The following is a 14232-nucleotide window of genomic DNA, read 5'->3' on the forward strand; positions in this document are numbered from 1 at the left end:
CACATATGTAGAAAATTGCACTGGGAGGTTTTTAAACTAATATCTTTGCTAGTTTTTTTTTCCTGCTCTTGTTTTTATGCTACTTTTGGTGTTTAAATCAGATTTTACTGGTGATGATTTTTTAAAAGCATAAATCTTACGTGTTGCTTTGCACATCGCTTTTGGTATTTTGTTGGAAAGAAGACATACAAATGGAGTAAAAAGCACCAGAGCTTCCTAATGTAAATAGTGTTCAGAAGCAACACTGAATAAATTAATGAACCTGCCCTTTCTTATTTTGGAAAGAGAAAGCAATCTGCCAAAAACAGGAGTTCTAAAAAGATTTTAAGAGATTGTGAAGAAATTACTGAATTTATTTTTATTTTTATTTTTTTGCCTGCAGATCCCTGGCCCTATCAAAACTTTTACATAGGATATTCTGGATTTTGCCTCTAGATAGAATGCCAGTGTCTCTAGGCTTGTGTTCAGTTAAGTGCTTATTCATTGCATGCCCTTTTGAAATCAGTCTGCCTGTTTGTTTTATAGTCAGAATGTGAGTTTAGTGCCACCACTGAAAAAAACTCAGTCTTATCTTATAGCCCCATTAAACAAGAATGTTTCACTTCAAAGAATTCTTTAACATCTTGCATCTGTTCCTGTTGACCCAACTTATTGCAGCATCTTTAGAAAAATGGCTTACAAAAGCATCTGGCTATTCTTAAAGTTGAGCAACTTTCCTACTTTTAGACAAAGTTGCTGCGTTAGTCTGTGCTAGTATGTCAGGCAAAACCAAAACTAAAAATAACAAATTAAAGAAGACCAAAACGTTTTGGTGCCTTGAAGACTAACTGCTATATGTTAAGGTGAGATTTTGTGGACAAGTCCACTTCCGACACCTCTTTCTTCCTCTTGCAGTGGTATACTGGAGATGATTTTTTTATGCTGAAAGATGAGCACAGAACTCTAGATAAATAGCATGTCAACCCTGATGCCAGAAATCCTATTTTTCTGCATAAAACTGGACACTGTAGATGTTTGCAATTTTGCTTTAAGGTTCGAGTTCCGTAGCAAAGGAAACAAAGTAGACAGCCACCATCACCTTTCTTCACATTTCCTTGACACAAGTAAAACTGATCTGATGGGCATGTTTTAATCATCCCCTCCAAATTTAAATACAGTATAACAAACATTGAGCACGCTTAATTATTATGGTTATTATTATTTTGCTTTTTTTTCCTCTTGACTTTATGAAGTCACCAGCCTGGATGACCCACAGACTGAGCAGGGAAGAGCTTTACCCTTGATTTTCAGGGGAAAGCCCCTGCCCCTATCATGAGTTGCCTATGAATACCATTATTATATTTCTTCAGTAGTGAGAAACTAGTTTATGTTTTTATTTACTTTTCTTTTCAAACCACACATTCAAGTATTTTCAGAAGTTGAAAGAACTTGATATAGGCATTATAGAAGCTGGGAACTTGAAATGTGGATATTATATGTCTCTCTCTCACTCACACATACACAAGGAGTGGCCAAACAGAAGTGTGAAAGTTGCCTAACTATGCTTTAGGCCACTGGTTCTTAACCTTGGGTTACTCAGGAGTTTTGGACTGCAACTCCCAGAAGCCTTCACCACCAGCTGTCCTGACTGGGGTTTCTGGGAGTTGCAGTTCAAAAGCATCCGAGTAACAAAGGTTAAGAACCACTGCTTTAGGCTTAAAACAGTTTTGGAGTGTACTGTAATTTTTTCTTTCACATTTAGAAGTCTTCCTACTGTTCCAGCATAAGATAGTTTATAGAAAAGTCTTCATTAAAATAACTTTAGCATGGAAAAATAATATTATCTGAAGCTGAATATAAACATTATAGATAAAATACATATTTACATAGTATCAAAATACAGTTTTATACAACAATATCTATTATATTTAAATTATATACTTTAACATGTCACCAGATCAATAAATTATACACCACTTCAAAGGCATCTGGCACTTTTATAGTGCATACAGTATTTTAAAAATTAATTAAACAACAACAGATATGGCTGCAAAAAGCAGGAATCTGTTAGAGCCTTAGTGCCTTGAATACACAGCATCTGAAAGAAAAAGAAAGCATCAGTTAGAAAAGACACACAGACTGGCTTTGTCTTTGTCATGGAACCACAACACTGATAGAGACAGGATATTGTGTGCAAAAGTGCAGGCAAATGTGTCTTAGAAAAAGGCACAGGATGTTGAAAAAATTCCTAACAAGACGTTTGTGTCTTTAATCGCTACATGGAAAACAGAAAAGTCAGTGAGGGGAACCGCTTGCAGCATGCAAATATTTTGATAAGCAAAAGTTTGCATACTGATATGGTGCTGCTGAAGGCATAGGAGCCCTGTGAGAAAAAAAAAAAAACCTGTGGTCACATATTCAATCAATCAATCATATTAATGATGGACATAGGGTTCTCTGTGCTACAGACATACAGTGCAACCCCAAAATGACTGTACCAAAATTAAGACCCACTGAGTTTAGTAGGATTCATTCCCACCTAAATGTATATACAAGATTGTTTTAAATTGGTCTAAGAGTGTTTCCTTCATTGACGGGAACCCTGGGAAGTGTACTACTGTGAGAGAGGCTAGGTTTCATTCTTTCCTTTCCCCCTTTACAGCTTCCATTTGTGCTGTGACCCGCCTTAGACTCCAGCATTTGAAACATATAGAAAATGATTTCTAATGCAGAATTCTCAGCATTACAGAATTGCAAGAACCCCACTTTCCCTATCCCTGATCTAAATGGAACCTCGTTTTCTGAATGTTTCCAGCACCCCTCTCTCAGCAAGCCTTAAAAAAAAAACAACAGGTATACTGGCTATATTGCAGCAGGATAGTAAAATTCATTGCAAATTCGCCACGTCCAGCAAAGAGAGCTGGAAAGCTGGGTCAGTTTATTCCTGCGAGGATTATCCATTTGGTGTAGTAAATGCGTCCAGTATTTTATTAGCACAATATATTCTTCCTCCTTCAGAAAGTTCACAACTTCAAAAGGTCACAAGGCATGGGAGATTATTGCATAAGAACTTTAAAAGCCATGACTGAGCTCAAGTGCAAAATCAATATTCTTAGAAAAAAATTGCCTGATTTTTCTCCCCTTAGAGACTGTTTAAACAATAGAGATGTTACTGGGTGAGTCTGAAGAAATGAAGAATAAACATCCATGAGAACTCATTCAAAACAATCAGACTGAAATTTTAGCCCGTTTTAGTGGGACAATACCTGGAGATTGCACCACAGGAAGTGTAAGGCACATTTGCTGCAGAACAGGTGAACCTTACTTTTCTGTGATTATAGCTGCCAGGATCTTCCTGCTAGTTTTTGTTAATGCAGGGCTGGTAAAGCAAACCATTTCCCAATTTTGGACGAAGGAGACTGCATGTACAACACCCTCAATCCCCTTGTTTGTGGGGCTTGTCTTCCCTTTCAGCCAATAACGGCTCCCCACACACAGCCGCTGGGTCTGGTCTACATTCCATTTAGCAGAACCTACCGTCAGCAATGGTCATGCTGACCGGAGGGATCCAATCATCAAGGCGGGGCTTTGCCAACTTACCTGGATTAACATGCGACTTTGGGTGGCCGAATGCAAGGATGGCCAAGGGGCGTGGGCAAGTCAGAGGGCATTTAAAGGCGGTTCTCCCTTTGTCCTCCAGCAGCCATTGCTGAACGGGCAACCCACCTGCCCGCCCTATTTTCTAGTGTGAGATTAGCTGGTCGCTCTATTGGGGGCTGGATAGGAATTTTTGGCCCGCCACCCAATTGGCCAACGGAGGCGGGGATTTTTCGCCTATCCCACACTGGACTAGGAGCATTGGCTTAGCGAAGGTGGTAGCATTCGGTCACACGGGGCGGGTAGTGCGGATTCCATTTAACAGAACCCACCGTCAGCAATGCCTCCCTCCAAACAAAACCGCAGGTTTAGCTGCACTTAATGAAATCTGGTTTGCTATACACGGGGAGATGCTAGAGGCTTGAGGAAAGGTGGAGCAATGGCTACAACCATCAGCTCTCATATTCAGGCCCGAAGCTGAAATATGTATGTGGCAAATTACTGTAAAAGAATGGAAATGTTCAGAGAAGAAGGCACAAGGGGGAAAGGGTATGTGTGTGTGGAGGAATCAAAACAGAGATTATCTAAGAAGTAACATGATCCAAAACAAAATGTTACCAGTAGTCACACTACTTATTTAGTAATCATAAATCTTACTAATCTGGAAAATTTCTTTTAAGATGAGTGAATGGAACCTGGATGTTCTTGGACAGCAACTCCCAGAAACCCTGGCTGGCATAACTGGTGGTGAAGGCTTCTGGGAGTTACAGCCAAAGAACACCAGGGTTACCCAAGAGAACCACTGCTCTAATATATGGTTACTACTGCTTTCTTAAAGATTGTTCAGTTCAAGCTTACCTCTGTGATACTCTGGATTCACATTTTCATAGATTGGGAATAAGGGGTTTTCCTGTTCACTCCGTAGCTTTCTTGCCCTTAAAACATCTCTGACACACTGATGTAAATATACGTACTGACACTGCAAGGAATAAAGAGCATGTATCAAAACAAGGAAGTTCTCTGCAAAAGTATGGCATATCCTTCTAGACATGCAAATAACACCTTAAGCCATTAGAGGCCTGCCTCCTTCACAGATCTTATTGGAGTGATTAATTGGGATGTGTGGAGAAATTCCTCCAGTTCCTTTCTCCAGCCCCACTTCTCTCTTTCCTCACCTTTTAAAGCTGTGAATGGGATAAAATTCCTATTAAGGGAAGTTCACAAGGGAAGAAAATCAGGATGTCACCAGGCTCTTCTTTAAACATGGAAATGAGAGTTTAACATCCATTTCCTGCAACACTAGCAACATCCTGTAATTGCACCCTGGCAATTATGTTCCTCACAGCTGGTATACAGAGCTGTTTTTATGCACTTTGCACTAGAGTGCATCATGTGCAATGGTGCAACCAATTGCAAGGACAGCATGCAGAGCAACTACAGGTGTCCTCATCAGTGCTATCACAGAATGTAAAGGACTGCGAATGTGTGAAAGCCCCAAGCATTGTAGGTCAGTATAGGTTAGGCTTCAGCTGTGATGCCTGTTTAGACAGTTCAGAAATGTACGAACTGATTTTCGATTTCGATTTCGATACCTTTATTGGCATATGAACAGACAGGAGCAAAACGTAGATACAAACCAAACAATAATCAAGAGAAAAGTAAAGCGAGAAATACACTCAAAACAGCAAGTAATATCATAGGTTATGGGTTAAAATAGAAATTTCCAATAGATATCCTGCAACGGCAGATGTAATCAAAGGACAGGACAACTACAGGTGTCCTCATCAGTGCTATCACGGAATGTAAAGGACTGCGATTGTGTGAAAGCCCCAAGCATTGTAGGTCAGTATAGGTTAGGCTTCAGCTGTGATGCCTGTTTAGACAGTTCAGAAATGTACGAACTGATTTTCAACCTCTCCTGTGGTTGAACTGATTATGCACCATTATGAGATTCACATCTCTGCCCATTTTAAAAAAAATAAACATCTGCCCACTTAATTTTATTATCCATATTGAAAAAAAAGGATTGAGCTCTTTTTTCCAAACATCATGATAATGAATTATAGGAAGATTTACTTGGTAAGTAAACAGAGTACACAAAAATGTTATTTCTCTGACCTTGCAGCTTCTAAATAGTAAGCTCACAGATAAGTGTCTATATATCCTCAGCTGTGCATCCTTCTTTATCTCTGCCTATTTGTCTGATGGATTTTAAAGCATACCCAGAGCTCCTAAGTACTGTATGTCTTATCTTTTGAACCACAATCTCTTTTACTAAGCCTAATGTTCTGAAACATCAATGCTGTTTCACCCATGGGTGAATATATATATATATATTCCTGTATATATATTCCAGAGTGTCTGTAAATTATATTCCACTCTGGGATATATATATTCAGAGTGGAATATATATATATTCCAGAGTGGAATATATATATATATTCCAGAGTGTCTGTAAATTACTGTCCATATAAATGGATGGTGAAATAAGCACTTTGCTGTAGCTGGTGAAAATTGTGTTAGTGTTTTTCCATTGTACAATGTTGCATTTGTTGTGAGGTTTGTATTACACACAAGCTGCCTAAGAGTTGTTCAGCAAGTAGATTTTCCTCATTTTTGAAAAGTTAAATAACTAAGCATTTCTTTCTGCAACATTTAATGTGTACGCCTCCCCAAACAGAGTAAAGAAGTGGGAACAGAATAATTCTCAGGTCAAAGTGATGGGAGATGAAAGCCACAGTGCTATACAAGCAGCCCTTTGTCATGGCAAGGCTGATTGGAAATTCACAGCTGTTATACAATGGCTCAGCACTTTTCAGAGGTGATGCATGAGGTGCAAGAAGACATAGAAGGATGAGTTTAGGACTTGGAAGCTGAGTAGTGGAGGGGGAAGCGAAGAAAGTGGAAACCCAGAGTCAGGTTGATTACAGGAAGGAGGGAACAGGCTGAGAAATGGAAATTCTGGGCTTGCTAATGATTTTCTGCTCTTCTCCAGAGAATGAGGCATACAGGTCTGCCTCCAGTTGCTGTCTTTAAGCCAAAGCACACATTATCTTAAATGTGCAGTGTAGTAATGTATGCTTAATATTTCTACTTTACATAATGGTTTAATCTGATCCTGGCTGGAGCTGTGTATGATGAATACAATAACAAGAAAATGAAGCATGCGAGGCCAGCCTGGAATTTAAAATAATGTGTACTTTGCCCTGGTGTATTGGTTTTATGTGGCACTTCTTATTTGTTTCACAAGGAGGGCATGAAACAGTGGAAGGTGTTGGCCTATGGGGCTTTAAAACGAACAAACCAACCAACAAATGTATTCTTGAAGGCTCGAACCAACAAACCTTCACTGCTTTTCAGAGCTGAAACCCTAGTTATGTTGCCCCTTTCCCAGTCTCTTGAGTTGGGATGGTGAGGGGAGTACAGTTTGCAAGAGGATGTGCACATTCTCATGTTTGTTTTGTTTACATGCCCTCTGCATCTAGTGTTTAATCTGGTTCCAAGGAAGGCCTGAAGAACAATTCCCACCCGTTGCCCTAGTATATTTGAATGAAAACACTTTTAATGTGGGTTAGAGGTCTCTAGTTATTTTGATATTATAATAAGAACATTCTGCATCTGGCACTTACCTCTGTCTGAACCATGTGGACCCTGTGAAGCCTTAGGTCATACACTGCGCCGTAAATATCTACAGAATCCTTTGAGTCCAACTGCTGAAGAATTCGATCCAATGCGATAAATGTCCCTGTTCTACCAACTCCAGCACTGGGGGCAGGTGAGGGGAGGAGAGGGAGAGAAAATGGAAACACATCAACCTTTTTGCTTCTTTTTGCTATTGTTACATGCAGGCAACTGGGCAACTTTAAGTTCTGCAATTTCACACTAGCTTTGCAGTTTCATCCTATTATAGATTTTGTGTTTTACTAGGAGAGAAGACCACAAATTTACAAATGGCCTCCATTGGGCACTTGGAAAAAGTGGTCTCATGCTGGCAGCTGTTGTGGATAAAACCCAGCTATCAAAAGTCTTACCTTCTCAGTGATCCTTGAAAACAAATTAAGAGCTAATACTGTATGAAGTTCTTCCTATTCTTCATGGAGAACTGCTGTTCTGTTCCTACCTGCAGTGTACTACAGTTGGCCCAGCTTGGGGTGTTCGGTTGATATAATCCCGTACAGTTCTCACAAACTGGATGAGAGACTGGGTGGTTTCTGGTACTCCATGGTCTGGCCACACAGTGTAATGAAACTGTCGGACCAATCTAGAGGAATCAAGCTGCTCTTCCTGCAAGATGAATGAAATTCAGAGGGGAAAATTAGACACAGAGAGCAGACATTTTACAACTTTACAATTCTATGGTATTGTATTGTCCTGCTTTTTTTGGTGATTATTGTAGGAATACGGGTAAGGACTGCTTTCTTTTTTCATTTGTTTGTTCAAATGTGCAAATATCTCTCTTTTGGATGAACAAACATAAATTGATTGAGAACGATCTGGCAGATGGGAAGCTATATTGAAATTTATGGCACCACATTACTTAGCCACACAGCACCACACACTAGTATATATTTGGCAGGAAATGCTTACCTGCTATTATTTAAAGTGAAATATCTGCAAGCTTTTTCAATACAGATATGTCATCTCGGTAGGTTGACTTAGAATGTGGAAAAGAGCTTCCACACAGCAAGCTAAACATGTGTATACAGAAGTAAATTCTATTGGATTTTACTGCTCAGTAAAGAGGTACAGGACTGCAGCCTCCATCTACCACAAGGAACAAAATCACAATGCACTGAAATGCACCACTATGATATGACTTTTTTTAGAAAGCTTGCTAAATAGTTAGATATACTTACACTGCAAACTTTAAACTCTCGTATTGTCCATTCTGGTAGCACTGATTCAGATAACATCTGGACAATTAAATCTCCATAATATAAGGAATCCTGGTCAAAGGGCCAGTAATGGTCACATTTTACCTATAGACAAATTGAAGAATTTACTTAATACAAGAGCATGGTTACTTTTGTATCTATGTTGCTTTTGTTGCTCAGTAAGCAAAAATAACATCAACAGAACAGAAATAAACCTGGACCCTTTGCATTTAACTTCACAAGGCTACTGTGAAGCTCAGCACACTCTTGATAAGTGTATACTTGGATGACTAAATTTGTGATGATACATACACTTTACAAAATATAGTATAGCATCAAAACACAAATTACAGTTGTAAAATGAGCCAGCTGGTGCAGCTGAGTATATATATTGGGCAATTATGCATAACAGAGAGCATGATTACATGCAGAAAAACCCTGCATTTAAATCAGGTTTAGCATGTTTCAAATTTATTTTTAAAAAGATGACTACGTAATGCACATGGAAGCATATATACATATATATTTGCTTAGGATGTGTGTTTTTGTTGGAAAGCAAGGTATTTTACTCATATGCAAGAGTGTAGTTTATTTTAAATTGCTTGTGAAATTGATTTGTAACCATTTTGGCATATGTGAATGCCTCTATCAGTATAAATTGTGTCTGTGGGGTTTGCAACCCACTGATGTGCCTTTCATGCTCCCTCTCCTTCTTCACCTCCTATGTGTGCGTGTGCATGTGTGCGTGCATGTATGTCTCTGTCTCTCTGTATATGTGTTAAGGAGCAGGGAAACCTCTGTTTTATTTTTTTCTTTCTTTCTGACATTCTGTCCTAGCAATATGCCAGACTGCAAAAAATAAGAAATAAATAAAAATTATTAATAATAACACCACAGCAGCAATGGCTAGTGGCTCTGAGAGGCAGCCAGTGCAAGGGCAGGCAGGAGCATGACAAAGCCTCAAAGGCAACAGTTCTAATAACCGGTGTAACTCTCTTGACAGATATATAATGCAGTTTAAATACAGATCAAAAGCTTTCCCAAGAGGACAGACAGGCTGACCCAAAAAGCAAGTGACAACTATGAATTCAAACCCCCCCCCCATTTATTTCAGTCGTGTAAATGTGCCCAAACCCCTACTGCAGGCATAAATCTGTCAAAAGTGAAGCAAGGTGGAGTATGGCAAGCCTGAGCAGAATTTAGCTTCATGTGGTATTGCAGATCAATCCTACAAGCACCTTGCCAGGGCCTGAATTCAGGAAAGATACTGTCAGTACTCCCTGTCAACATGCTATTTGGTTGTGTTGATACTAGAAGGAGAAGAAACCATGTTTTAAAATTATGTCTTTCTGTATTTTCCTCTGTCAATGAATTTACAAACACCAGGCACCAAAAAAGCCTAACAGTGAAGACACTAGAAACATTCACACCTAGCCAATAGTATTTATGGCCTACCTCAAATAACAAAGTAACTCTCTTTTCTGCCCAAACTGCCCATTTGAAGTAACAGATGACCAAGCATTAGAATGCAGGAAGGAGGACAACAACGATTGTTGTAACATTCACCATCTTGAAGGCCATATATCCAGGGCCCAGGAAGAACATACATAAACATATCAATAGATAAGAGAAATAGATACTCTTGCCCCCAGACTTTTAGGCGCATCTTGGATATAGGTCAAGGAAACATGAGGGCAGAAAATGTATATTTTCTAAATGACCAATGGATTAGCTTAGTTGGCATCTCTAACCCAATGAGACACTGGGTCCAAAGTTGAGATATAAATGACCAATAGAATTGTAGTAATTTTATGACTCTTTGTTTGTATCATTATAAAACATGTGTACACTGTATTTTCTGGGCCTTCTCTGCTTTTAAGAGAAGTCCCAGCTGACCTTTTCTTTGCTGCTATTCAAATAAAATTGGACCTTTGGGTCAGTTGTGTCTATGCCTGATTCCTTGACAGAAAACTTTAGAACCCAGATTTGGCCAGTAACAGTGTGAACTGATAACCAATGTCTCAGTTTTCCTTGCCTGTGGTCTAACCTATACAGAAGAAAGAAAAGCTGACATGCAAACATCTGGAGAATCTTTAAGCAGTTACATCTGGTGAAGTGCTAGAAATGAGTGTGTACGTGCAAAGGGCTACTTGCACTGATTTCATTTTTCCTCTGTAGACGCTGGCAACACTCATGCTGTTCCTTAAGATCTTCCAGCTCTCCAGAGCAGTTTCAAGGGGTGCAGAGGAGAGAGAGAATAAGTGAGAAATTGTTCCATGACTGTGACTGGCACTTCCCTCACACAGACTTTGGATTCACACAAGTACACTTGTTGTGTGGATGCAGTGCCTTGAGGAAGTGGCTCATCTGAATATTGAATTCCATTAAGAAATAAGACTGAAAGTAGTAAACATACTTAATGAACCAAATCCTCCTTTCTGCACTTAACACGATCTAGTTAAGAAAGTCTGACTTTCCACATTGCATAGCCTCTCCAAGTCAAAAGGCTTGTTGGATAGGCCTTTTCTTGCATAGATGACAAAACTCCTCCTAAATGTAGAATGCAACAGTTCCTGATTGTTTTGGGGTTATCTTAGTGCCCCCGTCAGAGGAATTAACAACAGAAAAACTATTTACTCACCCGGCCCTTCTCCACACACTGGGTTACCATGACAACATTGTGAACATTCTGTTCCCAAGCCATTTTCCAGAAATCATCCTTTGTGCCAGGCAAAGGTCCTTGAGTTGCAATGTATTCCCTACGAAAATTATTGCCCTGCCAATTCAGAAGACTATGATTAGTTGAGATAGTGCCATAGTAACCAGACACTGCTTTCCTGGGTACCTGTCTCTTAAAAAAAATGTTTTAAGAGTCCTTCAGTGCTGAAGAGAAAAATAGCAGAACTAAAAAGATGGAATGTGTCTCCTATAGGGGCACATAATCTATCTATCTATCTATCTATCTATCTATCTATCTATCTATCTATCTATCTATCTATCTATCTATCTATCTATCTATCTATCTATCTATCTATCTATCTATCTATCTATCTATCTATCTATCTATCTATCTATCTATCTAGACAGACAGACAGACAGACAGACACACACACACACACACACACACACACAGAGAGAGAGAGAGAGAGAGAGAGAGAGAGAGAGAGAGAGATACACAGGCCCTTGCAGATCTATCCATCCAAGTCAAAACACATAATGACACAAGAGGTATTTAAAAAATATTGAAGAACAAATAACTCTGGGCAAGTATATGACTTCATGAAGTAAGTAAATAAATGGTCATTAGTTTTTAATTTTCTTTTGCTGAAATAAGTTAACATTTTGGCCCAGATCATGAGCAAACACCATCCATTAGTTCTTCCCTAGAAAATTATTAGTGTTGGTAGGTCAATTTTACTCAGCACCATGAACTCCTGAAATGCTGGTTAGCTTATTTTGTCTGCGCATAATCTGAATAATCTGAAAGAATGAGGAGCAGTGGCAATCCTCAAACACTCCAGGTACATCAGTCTCTTGCTCTCATTCACTTTTTCTTTTTCTTTTTGTAGTAGTTGCACACTCCCAGGATGGACCCTCTAGCTTTATGTCTTTGTTCACTTTTGCATGGGGCTGCCTGCTGTCATCTGGACTATTGAAAGAGGCTTTGGTAGATGAGGATTCACCTCTTTCCAATCCAGGGACCAAGCAAGCCTGTCAGAAGATGCCTGCCTGGGAATGACTTGATAAATTCCTTCTTGAATGAGGCATTTCTTGGAATACGTTGAGGAACATAGAGAAGAAGAAACCCTCAAAAGCTTCCTGGCAGGTCCAAGGACAGGTATTTTGATATACGTGCCTGGCTGTAATGTGCTTTCTATTTGAAGACAGTGAAAATCATTGATCTAGATGATAAGTTCAAATTCTCCCTCAGGCATGAGACTTTGGTGGGTGATGTTGGGCCATGTCACTCTATTTCTCTCCCTCAGATTCCATTGCTTTTTGAGGACTAAATGTGAGAGGAAGAATCCAAGACCTTTCTGGATCAAAATATGATTAGGATAATAATCTAGGAAGGGCAGAATTGTTTATATGGTGTGGTGTGGGATGGGATATCCTGAGCCAGAATATGGTGACAACAAAGCCATCTAGCTACCAATACAGGAAAACCATTTGAATGATCAGGGTACACAGTGTGGTGTAGTGCAGTGGTCTCCAACCTTGGGCCTCCAGATGTTCTTGGACTACAACTCCCAGAAGCCTTCACCACCACCTCTGCTGGCCAGGATTTCTGGGAGTTGAAGTCCAATAACTTCTGGAGGCCCAAGGTTAGGGACCACTGGTGTAGTGAATACAGTGACAGACTAGGATTTAGGAGACTAGGCTTCGAATCTCCACTCAGCCATGGAAACTCACTGAAGGGTGGCAGTGGTAAAACCACTCCTTAAATATCTCAAGAATCTTGAAAGCTCTGTTAATGACTGCTATAAGTCAGTTCAAACTTGACAACACATACAGTAACACATACTTGAATGATCACAAACATTCTGTATTTCTGACAGCATTGAACATCTTGAAATCAAATGCTCGTCATCCAGCAGATCAGGTATGAAAACAGTCTGGAGAGAAAAATTGTATATGGCTAAGAATCCAAATGATTTGTTTGGTCAGGTAGGGAGTGCATTGTAGATGACATTCATTCGGTGATCTATAGATTTGGAAGGATCCTGCTATTCTTTATAGGAAATGTCGCAATGAAATCTTCGCCAATTTTGCTTTAGTGCAAGGTGCAATAATGCTTTCAGGATGAAATATGTTTTTAGATGCTGTGTGCCAATTGTACTAAATAGTGGTATCTTTTTTCCTTTCTTTTTTTTACAAGTTCCACAAAGAAAGCAATATCTGGAAACTTATCCTTGGATGATTCTGGTGTTGGTGGGTGGGAAAATACCAGGAAGCCCAAGAAGTGCCCTTAAGTAGTAATTGGATTTCAGGTACAGTTTTCAGAAGTTAGTTTGCAAATATGGGTGAATTCAAAGTGGAGACATTAAATTAGAGAAGTCAGAGCTCACTTTTCAATTACTATGCCATGTCCCTATTTAAAAAGGGATATAAATAGAAATAGTGGAATCACTTACTGGGATGTAGCTTGCATTAATATAGTCGGAACATGGGTCATCATCTACATTTGAAAGTTTTACTCTTGTTGTGTCATCTGTAGAAAAGAGTCATCATAAAAATATTATCAGGAGATCTCTATTATGGATTTCTTTTATTTTAAGCAATGCACAGAAATGGAAAAGTGCTGACAGTTCTGTCAAGGTATGAATCAGCATATCTGGTTTTATGTCATACTAAATAGCTCATGTTTATACAGGGCCTTTCATCTAGTCATGTTAACAATCATGTTGACATTCCAAATATTAACAGAGACAAAATATAATCCCCCCCCCACACACACACCTCAGTAGTAACTAGCATTTGGGCAAGCAATGAAAAATATAAAACTCAATACAGTACAGAGGGAAAAGCCTCTTTGTTTTTACTTTTGACACAGCACAACATTTTTGCCCCATCATTAGATCTTTAAATGAAGACTGGAGCAAGCTGGAGCTTAGGAACATAAGAGTGGTCATACTACTTTAGTTTAAAGGCCTATTTAGCCTATCGTTGTATTCCTGCTTAGATGCCCATGAGAAGCTTAAAAACAGCAGCAGAAAAGCAGCCCGCTATTTGTGTTCCTGGCATCTGGCACTGAGGAGCATACTACCTTGATAATGGAAGG

The 14232-nt window shown here is 39.3% G+C and overlaps 1 protein-coding gene across 4 annotated transcripts in view; it reads right to left on the bottom strand.

The window, feature by feature from the left end:
* Window positions 1-1011: 1011 nt before the first annotated feature.
* The window catches only part of PTPRB (protein tyrosine phosphatase receptor type B), an 85839-nt gene continuing 72618 nt past the window's right edge, over window positions 1012-14232 (bottom strand). For all 4 annotated transcript variants that reach the window (XM_073000379.2, XM_020786007.3, XM_020786008.3 and 1 more), the window contains 7 exons: window positions 13586-13662; window positions 11092-11226; window positions 8433-8555; window positions 7697-7860; window positions 7206-7341; window positions 4435-4555; window positions 1012-2077 (listed from right to left, as the gene is read on the bottom strand). In XM_073000379.2, the coding sequence (XP_072856480.2) occupies window positions 2055-2077; window positions 4435-4555; window positions 7206-7341; window positions 7697-7860; window positions 8433-8555; window positions 11092-11226; window positions 13586-13662 (779 nt within the window). In that variant the 3' untranslated portion in view covers window positions 1012-2054. The remainder of the gene's footprint in view (window positions 2078-4434; window positions 4556-7205; window positions 7342-7696; window positions 7861-8432; window positions 8556-11091; window positions 11227-13585; window positions 13663-14232) is intronic.

The sequence above is a fragment of the Pogona vitticeps genome, chromosome 5, assembly GCF_051106095.1.
Source record: "Pogona vitticeps strain Pit_001003342236 chromosome 5, PviZW2.1, whole genome shotgun sequence".
Taxonomy (NCBI): Eukaryota; Metazoa; Chordata; class Lepidosauria; order Squamata; family Agamidae; genus Pogona; species Pogona vitticeps.